Source organism: Sinocyclocheilus anshuiensis, unplaced genomic scaffold, assembly GCF_001515605.1.
Source record: "Sinocyclocheilus anshuiensis isolate Anshui unplaced genomic scaffold, SAMN03320099.WGS_v1.1 scaffold194, whole genome shotgun sequence".
Lineage (NCBI taxonomy): Eukaryota > Metazoa > Chordata > Actinopteri > Cypriniformes > Cyprinidae > Sinocyclocheilus > Sinocyclocheilus anshuiensis.
The window spans coordinates 1,456,440-1,470,622 of record NW_015546074.1 but is presented as its reverse complement, the minus strand read 5'-3'; the positions used below and the strand labels follow the sequence as shown (position 1 = coordinate 1,470,622).

At 37.4% G+C, this 14,183-nt stretch overlaps 1 protein-coding gene across 1 annotated transcript in view; it reads right to left on the bottom strand.

Annotated features, from left to right (window-relative positions):
- Positions 1-5,060: 5,060 nt before the first annotated feature.
- The window catches only part of LOC107699826 (GRB2-associated-binding protein 2-like), an 89,356-nt gene continuing 80,233 nt past the window's right edge, over positions 5,061-14,183 (bottom strand). Inside the window, exons 5-9 of the mRNA XM_016501220.1 lie at positions 12,695-12,980; positions 10,733-10,823; positions 7,114-7,213; positions 6,791-6,913; positions 5,061-6,566 (exon numbers count right to left, since the gene is read on the bottom strand). Coding sequence (XP_016356706.1) covers positions 6,423-6,566; positions 6,791-6,913; positions 7,114-7,213; positions 10,733-10,823; positions 12,695-12,980 — 744 coding nt within the window. The 3' untranslated portion in view covers positions 5,061-6,422. The remainder of the gene's footprint in view (positions 6,567-6,790; positions 6,914-7,113; positions 7,214-10,732; positions 10,824-12,694; positions 12,981-14,183) is intronic.

Genomic DNA, 14,183 nt, shown 5'->3' with positions numbered 1-14,183 from the left:
TAAATACATTATTTATTGGCAAGACACGCAAACAACAATGGAAACAGTTTTACCAAATAAATTCCTAGATGTGCATCATGTGATTTTACCTCAAGTCATGTCAATTTGCTCAGATGATTGGCTTCTGTTACCTCTTAGAACTGTCTCCAAGACATAAAGAATTTGCCACAGATCAATACTTAACATGAACTTCGTCTGAGTGGTTTGTCTGTGCTACAAACCCGAGCTCACTGGAAATCAAGAGTATTTTACGAGGTGGCGATTTTGTACAAATTTTTTTTTTCTAAAAGTAAGCATGAAGGTCCACCTCTAAACCTAACTGTAAGTGGGACATAATCAGACTGTACTTTCGTACATATGCATGAGATTGTATGAATTTACATGAATTAGCCACCAATTTGCCAAAATATAAACCAGTTACTGTACTATAAATTGCTTATATGGGAGTGTATTGGCTACTTTCATTTAAACTTTTTTCATTCAATTTCTTTTGAACACATGGGATGAAAATGCTACTGTATTCGCAAATTGTTGTTTCATATATACCTATTTGCCCATTTTTAATTAATTAAAATTAATTCATTTCACAACTTGGATGGAAACATAACTATTGTAGTATATGCTAGTGTTTCCCATCCCACACCAGTTGGACATTTTGGATGTTTGATTAGGAAAACATATGAAATGTTCAGTGGGAGTGGCACTCCAACATTGTGTCCAAATATGCATACTTTTCTACTATATAGTATGCAATAAACAGTATGACATCACTGAATCATCAGTTAACTGACTTTAGCTGGAAAAATGACTGTTATTGTCTTCTTGCATTATTGACAAACGATTTTCCTGTTTGACACTGTAAAGCTGTTTTGACACAACCAGTATTGTATAAAGCGCTATACAAATAAAGGTGACTTGACTTAATAAGTAGTTGAAATTCAACTAGTATTCATAAAAAACAGTAGGCAAAAAGTACACAGATGACCTACTTAATACTTTCACCATGATTCTGATGTGTGCATCCAATGGACTCTTTACTATCCCATAATGGCACAGGAGAGGAGTTGTGAATAGCAGTAAACCGACACAACTAATGATGTATGTCAATGACAACACAATGGATATGGTATGTCTAGACATTCATACTATATAGAATGTATGTTTTTAACAGTCACAAAGTTTGTTCTTCATCAAATGTAGTAACTAAATCAAATTAGCTACTCAGTGTGTCTTTTTAGATGCAGCAGCACAGGACTAGGGTTGGGAAACACTGGAAGGCTTTGCATGGGGATGTTGATCAGCATTGGAGAATCCAACTTATAAACTGGCATTACACCATTTTAACTAGGTCTCAGTCATTGGCTGAGATACACAGTGGACTGCGTGTGTTATAGATCTGATCTTCAGGACTGACTGTTCCTGCTGTTATCTGTCAAGTGATGAAATTGGATCTGTTTGTTGAGTGTAGTCAGTTTCCAGTATCTACATCAGTTGCCATAGTAATGACATAGACATCAGTATGGTCTCATGCTGCCTTTACGTCATGTCAGAATGATTGTATTGACGTGATAAGCACAATGATGTAACAGTAGGAAACTCTAGATTTTCTAACTAATACTGATCATAAGTTTTAATAGCCTGTAGGCTTTGGCTAGTCTAATTTTGTGTACTCATGACAAAATTGGCCAGAAAATGCAAGTCATTTAGCAGACTAACTACATTTTTCAGGTTTCTAAGAAACGTAGGATATACAGGCAGGTCTAATTTTAAAAGACGATTAATTAACTGCAATTGTTTACTCTGTTTGATAAAATGGGTTTTATTTTTTCTGCAGTTGAAATTATTTTGGTCAAATTTTTAAGTATACATCATAGAACAACATGACAAAGGACAGACATCTCAAATGTACCACATTTGACCATTTTACTGGCTTTGCTTGGCATATTGCGTCACAAAATCAGCACATATAGCATAAATTAATGTTAGTAGAGCCACAAATTCATTCTTTCGTCCACCTGCAAAACACACAATAAATTAATAAATTAATTCACAAGTGACCAAGAGTTGAACAGAAATGCTTTACAGGAAAATCCACTCAATTAATGACATTTGTCAAAGTAGTTTTTCTCATCTGCCCCTCTTTGACCCCTTAACAAACTACAGCATACATTCTACTACAGCTCACACACAAGTATTATATTCATTTACTGGTACTCTCCCATAACAATACATTACATATTTTCAGAATAGAAAAAGACATTAAGAAACCACTTTTAGCCTGTAAGTTCACTTAAACGTTAATGAACCGGTAAAGGCCAATGCCAGTGCCACTGAATATCCCACAAAGTTTAACATCATAAAACAATGGCAGTCTTGTAAAGCACTTTTTTTTTTTTTTTAAATAATCCACCGAACACATGAAAGGATTTGAATCTAACAAACAATCTACACAAGGTTTATTTAACAAGTCCAGACCACTTACAACCTCATATGTAAAGTTTAAACTAACTTAATACAAAATGGTTTTGGAATATGAAATGAATAAAAGGCAAATAAAACATCTCCCACAATGCTAGAAACTGAGTATTTGGAGGTCCCAGCCCGCCATAAAATACTGAGTGAAATGACAAATTCTACAGTCTTCTTTATTAAAAAGTAATAATGGGCTACTTTGATTTCGAACTGAATATGGCACCTTTTTTACCCCTGAACTTGAGCAAGCACACGTTTAAATACAGTTACATTTCTAGCATATCACCTTTACCTAAAATGATGCTAATATCATTTCTGTCAGGATCACTATCGTCAAAGATGATTGACAATTAGCATACAGTTTGGATTGGCAGTAAGGCTCAGTTCTGGGCAAGAACTCCCTGCGCATCCATGCAGCCTAGCATCGATGAGAGCAGGGAGAGCAGCGATACCCCTCCCCCCAGGGTAAACAGAACAGAACCAACATAAATGTATTGCAGATATCGTTAAAGTTCAATAATTTTATGTACACATTTTAGAATTAGTCTGATTCAAAGGATAATCAGAAGGCTGAATCCTGACTGACAGAGGAGGAGCTGGGGATGGAGGAGGGTAATTAGCTATTGAGCAATGCGAAAACTGCTGATAATACTGAGGGACCTTATATATGAATGCTTAGGTGAGTGTCCTATTCAGGTAGATGGGGATCAGCTGAGAGTCAGCTGATACGAGCTTGACTAAAGTGACCTGACAGAACTAACGCTACGCTTGATATTCTCACGCATTTAGGCTGCTGAAAGAAATGTCATCATACTCATTTCTAAATAATTGGCACTGTTGTCCAACAAAACAGTGTTTTAATAGAATTCTCCACATCTGAATCATTGTAAACCCTATATCACAGTTTAACAGTGAAGTGTGTAATATCTGTGCCCCTTCATTATGCTCCACATCCAACATTGTTCAGAAAACAGCTAGTCCAGCCCAAAAAAACGTGTAAGGTGTCTATCACAAAAACAACACGCTCCGTGTAAGAGTCCTTCCGCTAATCTCAATAGGCATAAAGCATGGCTGATTTACAGCTACAGCTGCTCACATTAACCAGCCAGTTTGCTGAAACTAGAAACAGTTTATATTTGGAAGCCTTTTGTTGTAATAACTTAAAATAATTCGAACTGTTCTGACAGCAAAGTATAACATCTAAAATGCTGATAAATGTGAACAGTTTTAACTATCTATACATCCCCCTGACAAAACTACAGTAAGGACATTAACAAACAGTATGTTTTTATTAGTATATGAATAGATCATTTATTGTTATTTTTGAATATGTAAGTTTGCTCTAACCTATTCTGTAATGACAGCCAGAGAAGCAATGTGTTTTAGGGAAAAATAGTCAGTATCCCTGTTCAGACTGCATGCAGAGTAAAGAATACTTTGAAGTGCATATTTGTCAAGCTAAAAGGAGAAGGCCTGTTAGTTAGTACATGCTGCTGGATTGAAAAGTTCTTAGTTTAGGAGGATCCGGAACCATTCTGGAACCTTAAAAGGAATAGTTCACCCAAAAATAAAAATTGTGTCATTGTTTACCTTATATTATCAACTTTAACCTGTAGGACTTTTTCTTATATGCAACTAAAGGCCCATTCACACCAAGAATGAGAACAATAATGAAAACTATAATGATACCTATATTAGTGTCCACATCAACGCTCAATAATGTTCTGTTTATTATAAGCGCATAGTGCAGTAACGTCATCTGCCACTTTAAATGCTCATGCTCTTCAAAGTTGGCTGGATTTTGATTTGCTGTCAATGTTTTATAGATCTATAGGTGGAAAAAATATTCTGAAAGTGATCCCAACAATATTGTTCTTCTGTGCTGTTATCATTATAGTTGTGGTGTAGACTTTGGTTCACATTGTTTCTCATTCCCATTCGCATTGATTTAGTAAAACTTTGTAAAACTACAATGATAAAAAGTTATCATTATAGTTATCGTAATAGTTACCATCCTTGGTGTGAAAGGGCCCTAAGGCTGTCAACATATCAGAATTTCACTACACGATTATGGCGATGGTTTCTCTTTTTTGGCCATTACATCACACTCAAAATAGTGTAGGGAGGCGGAGAGACAATAGCGTACAAAAAAAAAAATAAATAAATTGACTGTAGATTGCCACTTCCTCCAGACTGGGGTGTCTAACAAAAAACACCCTTATCGGCAAGCACATATTTGCTTTGTTATGACTAGGTGGCAACCAGTGTTATGGGCCGTTCACACAAAACGTGTTTTTCCATTCCGATGCGCTACTTTTCCATTGTTTTTCTATGTAAATACGTGCTAGACAGACTTGTATGACCGTTGTGCTTGTGTCTTGCATCCTTCGTAGAGTTTCGCACAAGCGGCACGTTTTTAAAACGAATTTCAACTTTTACAGGCAGCGCCGCTCATCAATGTCAGCTCCAAAACAGTGGACCAATCAGAAGACCCTGGAGGCTGGAGCTTTATATTTAACTGCTATTGCATCACGTCTCAAAAGCGCATCTTGAGACCCTTGCATTCTGCGCTGTGCTTTTAAAAAAAAAAAACAATCCTGAGCACTGTCTCCCTTTTTTTTTTTTTTTAGATGCAAAGACGCATTCTGTGTGAACGGCCCTTAAAGGTGTAATGTATCTGGAGTAGTAACATGCATATATCATTTTTATTAATACTGGTGTATTGGCGACACCACTATGTGGAACAACAAAGGTCTTATAAAGCAGAATATCCAACCTCCTTTGAAAAAGAAAATATCTACTTCCAATGTATGAAAAAGAGCCACTTGGACATTTTGCTAGGTAACTCCTTTTGTGTTACATACAAGTAAATGATACATAATTGGAGTGAAATGACAATTTAAATTTTTGTGTTAACTTTTTTTTTGTTTTTTTACAGATCAAAATTGGACTTTTGTGGTTGTGTGTGAGCTTTGCATTTACAATGCATCGTATATGTGAACCATACACAGACCACCTCCTGAGATGATCTGAGTTTGATTCACTTTTTAAAAGGGCTGGGTTTGCATTCTAAGCCAATATTCATATGAGCAACTGTGTGTCAGACCAAGTGTGAAAACACCCATTAAACATTTTTAATTTAAAAACTACAAGGATATTTTTTGAACATGTTCTACATCCCTTGACTCAAAATTGGAAAAAAAGTGACCTTCTCTCTTCCGCTGAATTAACAGACAAACTGCAATTCAAGTTGGCAGGCAGACCACCATGAATTCATAAAATCCTCTGTTTGAAGTGCTGTTCTGCCCTTATAACACTGTTAAAGGTGAGGTGTGTAATTTCTGCGCAACTAGTGCCACTAAACAGATAAAAATGTTGAATTTCAAACAGGTTTCCTGAACACTCCCTATGCATGCCATTGGTCAGACAGTCCCACCTGAAACTAATGGCATTGGTCGAGCCAGTGTTGCTATGTCAGGCTGGACAGGATGCTCAAACAAACAGAGCTATGTTTTGATAGAGTCACAGTGTTTACATTTTTCTGGGAGACTTCAAACGAAATAAATCAAATGGATTTCTAGCATTCTCTGAATTTTATGCTGTGATGAAAGTATTTTAACATTGAAAAAATTGCACACGTCACCTATAACTAGATTTAAATATTCACTGTTTATGGTTCTTCGCTCACACTCAGAGAAAGCAAGTAGTTAAAGTTTGGTTGCACTGCACTTTGAAAAGTTAAACATGTCTAACATGCATGGCAAGACAGTCTAGGAGGTTCAGTGGAGCTTTTTGTCCTAAAAAAGACCAAATGAAGTGGATCTATGGCTTTAGTTGGTGTTTCATTCGCTATTTTGTCACAGGTAAATCAGTTTATATCATGGTGTAACAGTAATAGAGCATTTTGAGTGACAGGGAGGAACACATTCAGTGTGAACATTTGAAAATCATCAGGACTTGATGCCTTTAGCCGGCTCGCTTGACTGTCGCACATCTGTCCACTCCTGCATGGTGTTCTGAAGGGCCTGTGTCTTCTCTTTGTCCACTTGGACGTAGTCCACTTTTTCATCTGAGGTCACTGAAGAGGTGGACGGCTATAGGAAAGATACAAAAGTTATAGATTGTGAAAAGATGTGAAGTGATGGGATCAAATATATTCAACCAAACAACTCAAAGTGCAAAGATTCACACAACATTAAATAAAATTATTTTATGCTTTTGTTTGTCTTGGAATACTCAAGGTGCCCATAAGGGATTCATTTTGAGCGTTTGATGATGAGCTTTTCATTTGGTTGATATGAACTAAGGCTAGACGTACCTTTCTGTGTGGACCAGGGGAGCCAGGCTGAAAGTCCAGGGCCAAATAGTCCACATTACCACAATTCCTGGGTGCAGGACTGCTGGTACCACTCATCGCCGGGGAGGTAGACACTGGGTTTTGCTGCACAAATATAAACATGTTTTTTTTTTTAGAAATAGCTGACTGAAAAAAAATTAAAAAAAATCTCAAAGAATGTTATATGTATTCAAAGGTAGTCTGTTGTTGAGGAACTTGGTAACTAACTACAAGGTTGGGGTGCTATTCCCAAAGCACATTCAAGCCTTTTCATCACATTCTGAAACTCGACTTATTGCCCTCACCATTGCCACATAATTCTCCTCACTGTCTGCAGAATCAGTGCTGGTGATGCTCTGGGTTGAAATGGGCCGACAGGGCTGCGACGAGATGGAGTTCACAGGCCTGTAAAGAAAGTAAAAAAAAAAAAAAATCACTTAACATTTACTGCGGCGGTTACTATATAACTAGTCTCAGCCAAGACATCACGACCATGGACCGTTTGCTAAACATCGCAAAGTCAGAAGTCTAAATCCAGTTGGCTGACTTCTACTGGTTTTCCGGGAGCCGTTTGTGGTGGTCTTTAAAGGGTTAGTTCACCCCAAAATGAAAATTCTGTCATTAATTACTCACCCTCATTTTTGTTCCAAACCCTTAAGACCTTCGTTCATCTTCGGAACACAGATTAAGATATTTTGATGAAATGTGAGAGCTCTCAGACCCTGCATAGACAGCAATGCAACTGAAATGTTCCCAGGTCCAGAAACGTAGTAAGGACATCGATAAAACAGTCCATGTGACATCAGTGGCTCAACTTCAGTTTTGCGAAGCTACGAGAATACTTTTTGAGCACAAAAATAACAACTCATTTAACAATTCTTCTCCCCCGAGTTACGTCTTCCGCCATTTTGGAGAGTACCCAAGAGCGTAATCGACGTAATCAGCGTTGTTTACGTTCGGAGGAGAAAGCGCGCGCATGAACGTAATCTGCATAATCAGCGTTGTTTATGCTTAGGGGAAAGCGTGCGTATGCATTGTGATACTCTCTGAAATAGGGGAAGACGTAACTCGGGGGAGAATAATTGTTAAATCAATTTTTATTTTTGTTATCTTTGCGCTGAAAAAGTATTCTCGTAGCTTCGCAAAACTGAAGTTGAGCCACTGATGTCACATGGACTGTTTTAACGATGTCCTTACTATGTTTCTGGACTTGGGAACATTACAGTTGCGTTGCTGTCTATGCAGGGTCTGAGAGCTCTCACATTTCATCAAAAATATCTTAATTTGTGTTCCGAAGATGAACGAAGGTCTTACGGGTCTGGAACGACAGGAGGGTGAGTAATTAATGACAGAACTTTCATTTTTGGGTGAACTATCCCTTTAACAGTCTACCGGGCAAAAAAGCCATGTTCACAAAGACTGACACTGAGCGCTTCACGTGAGCATGTAAATCTGGATTTCAAAAGGTTTGTGAAAGAGAAGGGTTAGAAACAATAGTTTTGTTTGAGGCACTTAGTTAAACATAAGAGTGGAAGTACCTGCATGTACTGTACTTTACCTGACAGTAATGGCACTGACATTGCAGCAGACTTATTTAGCGCCCTCTGGCGTCCAGTATGAATGAAACAAACATTACATGAGTTTTATGAGTTTAGCACTCAGTAATGCACACTCAGTCCTATCTGGGCCATAAATAGGAAAAATTATACTTCTCTCTAAATAAATTTGATGTAAACATATGATAATTCATGTTTTTCTTCAGTCTATAGAAGTGTACAGGAGTTTTTTTTTTTCTTTTTTCTTTCCCCACAGTGTATGTATAAAGGCTCATATTTCATATTAAAGACATGGACTCCATTTTTGATTTTACATACCTCCTGATAAAAATTAAGAAATTCAAAAGATTTTGATCATAACAGTATCATATGATGTACAGTTATAGCCCTGTATGTTAACAAGTAACCCTGCAGTTTTATGTAAAACAATAGTTTGCTGTAAAATAAAATTAGTATTATTATCTTAATTTTGATCTAATTATTATATTGTTAATTTGTTTTAAAAATCTAGTTTAAATCGCAAATCGCAATTTTAACCAGAAAAATTGAAATTACATTTTTTCCCCGAATCGTGCAGCCCTAGTATACGCCATTGAAATCATTATTCTTTAAAGATTTTCTTATTAATTTTAGATAGATTAAAATTCTGAGAAAATTCTGTTTTCATGCAGACTGTTGTGGCACTATTTGCTTTAACTTTATACCAGTCTTGATGGAATGACATTGCATTATGTCATTTTGTTATTGTAGCGACATTTACTTGTTCCTAAACATGACGTTGAAAAAAACGAACTTAGATTGGTTGCTTTACATGTCAGTCAGAGAGTCTGTCCCTGTCTAAGTGGGCGGTTCTTGACTATAGAACCCAGACCTTATGTCATCAGGCAAAGGTATGGCTGTGCAAGACTACTATATAACTGATCAAAATAAAATGTTAACACCATAATGTTTTTAATAATTAGGGCCAAGCACTGAAGGTGCATAGGCACCTATTGTATCTGTTAGATTTCTTCTTCTTTTTCTTCTTCTTCCTCTTTGAAAGCCTATAGATGCCCATAGAACCATTTGCAGGAAAGTTATGAAATTTGGCACACAGATAGAGAACAGTCTCAACATTATCCATAGCAAGTTTGGAGTCTCTAACTCAAACCCTCTAGCGCCACCAAGAGCTCAAATTCACACCCATGTTCATGCTAATACCTTTTGAACCATAAAGTTTAGACACAAAATTATTTTTTCCTCTGATTCCTTGGCTCATGCCGAGTCGAATGCATACCAAAATTCAAAATTCTACAGGTCAAGATTTTTCGCAATTTTGAATTAATCATAAAACCTATTTTTTAGAACTTGTTCTTGATGGTTTGTCTGATTTTAACCAAAATTGGCTCAGATCATCTTCAGACCATACTGACAAAAAGTTACAGAATTCAAGTTGCTTAGTCAAACTGTTCAAGAATAACGAATTTGATGAAAAGCACACCAAAAATGGGTGTGAGGCTATATCTCCACAACACTTTAGCGTATTCAAACCAAACTTGGTGTGTGTTACAATAACCATGACCTGGGTGTACCTGCACAGTTTCGGCACATCGTCACCTAGTGATCAGGACAAATGAAAAAATGGGTATTTTTGACAGATTTTTAGCTTGTAACTTCTGAACGGTTTGGACAAAAATCACAAGACTTATCTCTTTAGATAATTTTCCCATGTTGGCCTCTTTGAATACCCTGAAGGTACTCAAAAAGTTTCGGGGCAGCACCACCTTGTGGTCAAAAATTATAATAAAATGTCAAAAAATGCTAATAGCTTTTGATTAGTTTTGCCTATTGTCATGTGACTGGTTTTGCTAGATTCCTTGAGTCATGCCGAGAACATCAATACCAGTTATGCCATAATCAGCTGAACTTCCCATCTGTTATTTTGATTTTCTATGAAAACATACTTTTTCAAACTCCTCCTAGATTGTTTGTCCAATTTTCATCAAATTCGACTCAGATCATCTTCAGACCATGCAGGCAAAAAGTTATGAATTTTGTGTTGATAGAGGAAACGGTTTTCATTTACCACATCAACAAATTTGATGGAATGATGCCAAACTGCATCTGAGGCTGTATCTCTGCAAAGCTTTGACATACTGACACAAAACTTTATGTATGCTATGATCACCTCACACTGGCCACACCACATGAATTTGGTAACAGCGCCTCCTATTGGTCAAAATTGGTAAACTATTCAATCATATTACTAATGATTGAATTTATAATTTGTCAGCAAGTTTGAGTAAAATCACCTGTAGTTTTACTTTATTACTGTAATTGTGAATAATAGCACTGCAAAATTTTGTTCTAAATTGGGAGACCCACTCACGTTGGTCTGATCCAAGACATGGTGATGGGGCTCTTGAAGGGAAGTTCATCAATGATGCCATTGTTCCTTAAGTCAAGAGGTGTTGGTTTTGCTGCAAACCAAGACAAACAATCATCTTGTGTAAATAAATTGTGCAGAAGAAATTTGTATAATTAATCAATCTGTTCTTCTAATCTTTATTGAATGTTCATATTTTCAATATTTTCAATAAAGACAGAAGATTGAGAAGTTGTGTTAGTGCCACTCACACGTCCGGTTGGGTTTAAGGTTGCGGTTGATCGGTGGTGGTGTGACGTCACTGAGTCGGCCGGGCCGGAGACATAGTGATGCTGTACTGCCCTTCCTGGCTGGCAACGTTGCTGAAAATCCTGGGAAATCAAAATGGTGAGGACCTGGGCTCATGGGAATATAATTATTTTTAGGACTGTCAGCCAGGTATATATATATATATATATAATTTGTAAGTCATTGCAATTAGAGTAATGGTTACACAGAAATTATTTCAATACAAAATATATATATTAAAATTGTATTTAAATTTACTAGTTGGCACTGATTGTAAATAATATGGTGCGTTGCACTGATATATTGTACATTATTAGATATTTTTGCAGTGCCCTTCAACCCTGTAACAGTCTCCCCCAAAACATTTCAGATGTAATATAGTTCCCCCAAAGGGTCTATGGTGCTTATGGCCCTGGTACTTTCAGATTGATATGGAAAAATATGATGTCTTAAAAGTTCAGCAGTAATCTTTTCAATAAGGCAAATAAATGGTACCATTTTCTTGTGAATGACCCTTAGGTGTAGATATGTAATAGAAGCTGCTTTACCAGGTATGAGCTGAAGCCATCATTTACAGACTCCACTGACTGACCAGAATTGTTGAAATAGACTGGCCTTTGGTGACTGTTGGTCTCAAAAGAGGATCCTAAAACACAGGATGGTAGCCATGTAAAAACAAGTTCACCAAGCAAGGAGTTCAGAGAAAATGTTTACCTTAAGCCTGGGTCACAATCAAAGGAAAAGTCACAAGACACATGAGCTGTTCATTCTGTACAAATCAGACCGGATTTGTAAGTGATCCAGCTTTTATTCCTACATAAATTCTATTACACTTTCATACGAAGGCATTACTTATGTGGCCATTTTCTTCACATTCCACATTGCCTCCCAGTTTACCTCTCTGGAAACATGGCTACCGAGCACAGGTGTGGGAATCAGGTGAAGATGGTCAAAAGGTCACTTCCTGTTCCTGCAGACAAACTAGTCTGGACTTGCTGAGCGCAAACCACTAGGAAATCACTGAATTGTGCCTGCTGGTTTTTTTTCACTGCTTATCAGGCCGGAACAAGCCATTCTGGGGCTGCCTGCATGGCTTGAATTTCATTAGCTTCCTAGCAGAGCAGAGTAAACCTTGACCTGATTGCCTCTTGGTTTCATATCAGATGTACACATTCAGAAAAGAAACAGAACGAAAAAGAGAGTGGAGAAGTAAAAAAAAACAATATTAATTGAGCTGAAAGCTTAAATTGGCCACCTGATAAGCATAGAGGGGTAAATCATTTGGTAATAACACTGATTTACAGCCTTTATGTAATGAGTTCATTAAGCTTAAGGAACACTGGAGAAGAGGAAAGATGAGAAAAGAGACCAGATGAGAAGAGGAGAGATAAATCAAGTAGAGAGGCAAAACAAGATGAGCGAAGATGAGACTTTAAAATAAACAGGCAAAATTAGTAGAGCAAAGAGAAAGAAAAGGAGAGACAAAAGTCTCTTCTCATCTTGTTTTTTCTTGTCTCATTCTCATTTTGTCTGTTTTAATGTATCATCTCATTATGAGATGAAAAAGTGGCGATAAGAGAAAACAAAATGAGAGACGTGATGAGAGGAGAGACAAGACGAAATGAGAGGAAAAGGATAGATGAGAGGAAAGAAGTTGAGAAAAGGAGAGATGAGAGCCTGTCCGGTTGGGTTTAAGGTTGCGGTTAATCGGTGGTGGTGTGACGTCACTGAGTCGGCCGGGTCGGAGACATAGTGATGCTGTACTGCCCTTCCTGGCCGGCAACGTCGCTGAAAATCCTGGGAAATCAAAATGGTGAGGACCTGGGCTCATGGGAATATAATTATTTTTAGGACTGTCAGCCAGGGCGGCACTGAGAGGGGAGGAGGACGAGCCGGGATTCATGGGTACGTAGTTATCCTCAGAGCCGGCACTATCGGAGCGGGTCAATGGGGCTTTAGTTCTCTGTAAAAGAAAGAAGAACAATACAGCTTACACAGTTTCCAGATCAGTGGTGGAAACCACTGTGACACACACCATTTGTTCTTGTGTAGTTTGAATAGACTTGTTATTGTCAGTTTGTGACTCTATAAGACAAGAGAAGACAATATGTTAAAAGATGAAAAGAAAAAAAAGATGAGAACAAACAAGAAGATACAAGACTAAAATAAACAAACAAAATGAGAGGAGATACTAGATGAAATGAGGAAAGAAGAGAGGAGAAAAGACAAAACGAGACAGGACGGAAAAAAAGAAGAGAAGAGACTAAAGAGAATGAGACAAGAAGAGATGAGATTAAAATAGACCAAATGAGAGGAGAGACGAAGCGAGAGGAACGGGGTGAAAAGACAAGATGAGAAGAGATGAGACGAAAGAAGAACATTAGAGACGCTGAGACAAATTGAGACAAGATGAGAATGAGACAAGTGGAGACAAGGTGAAAACAGACAAGACGGGAGGAAAGAAAAGACAAAACAACAGGAAAGGACAAGAGGAGAAAATACAAAATGAGAAGAGATGAGACAAAAAAGGGGAGATGAGATGAGACAAAAGACAAGACAAGAATGAGATACAGTAAGAGACAAGATTAAAATAAAGAGACAAAATGAGAGGAGAGACCAGAGGAGAAAAGAAACAGACAAAATGAGAAAAGATACTAGACAAAACGAGGAAAGGAGAGATGAGAGGAAAGAAGTTGAGAAAAGGAGAGATGAGAGGAGACAATGAGACAAGTTTAGAATTAAACAAAAAGACAAAAATGAGAAGACAGGTGAGACGAAATGAGAGGAGAGCCCACAGGAGAAAACACATAAGACAAGAGAAGACAATATGTTAAAAGATGAAAAGAAAAAAAAGATGAGAACAAACAAGAAGATACAAGACTAAAATAAACAAACAAAATGAGAGGAGATACTAGATGAAATGAGGAAAGAAGAGAGGAGAAAAGACAAAACGAGACAGGACGGAAAAAAAGAAGAGAAGAGACTAAAGAGAATGAGACAAGAAGAGATGAGATTAAAATAGACCAAATGAGAGGAGAGACGAAGCGAGAGGAACGGGGTGAAAAGACAAGATGAGAAGAGATGAGACGAAAGAAGAACATTAGAGACGCAGAGACAAATTGAGACAAGATGAGAATGAGACAAGTGGAGACAAGGTGAAAACAGA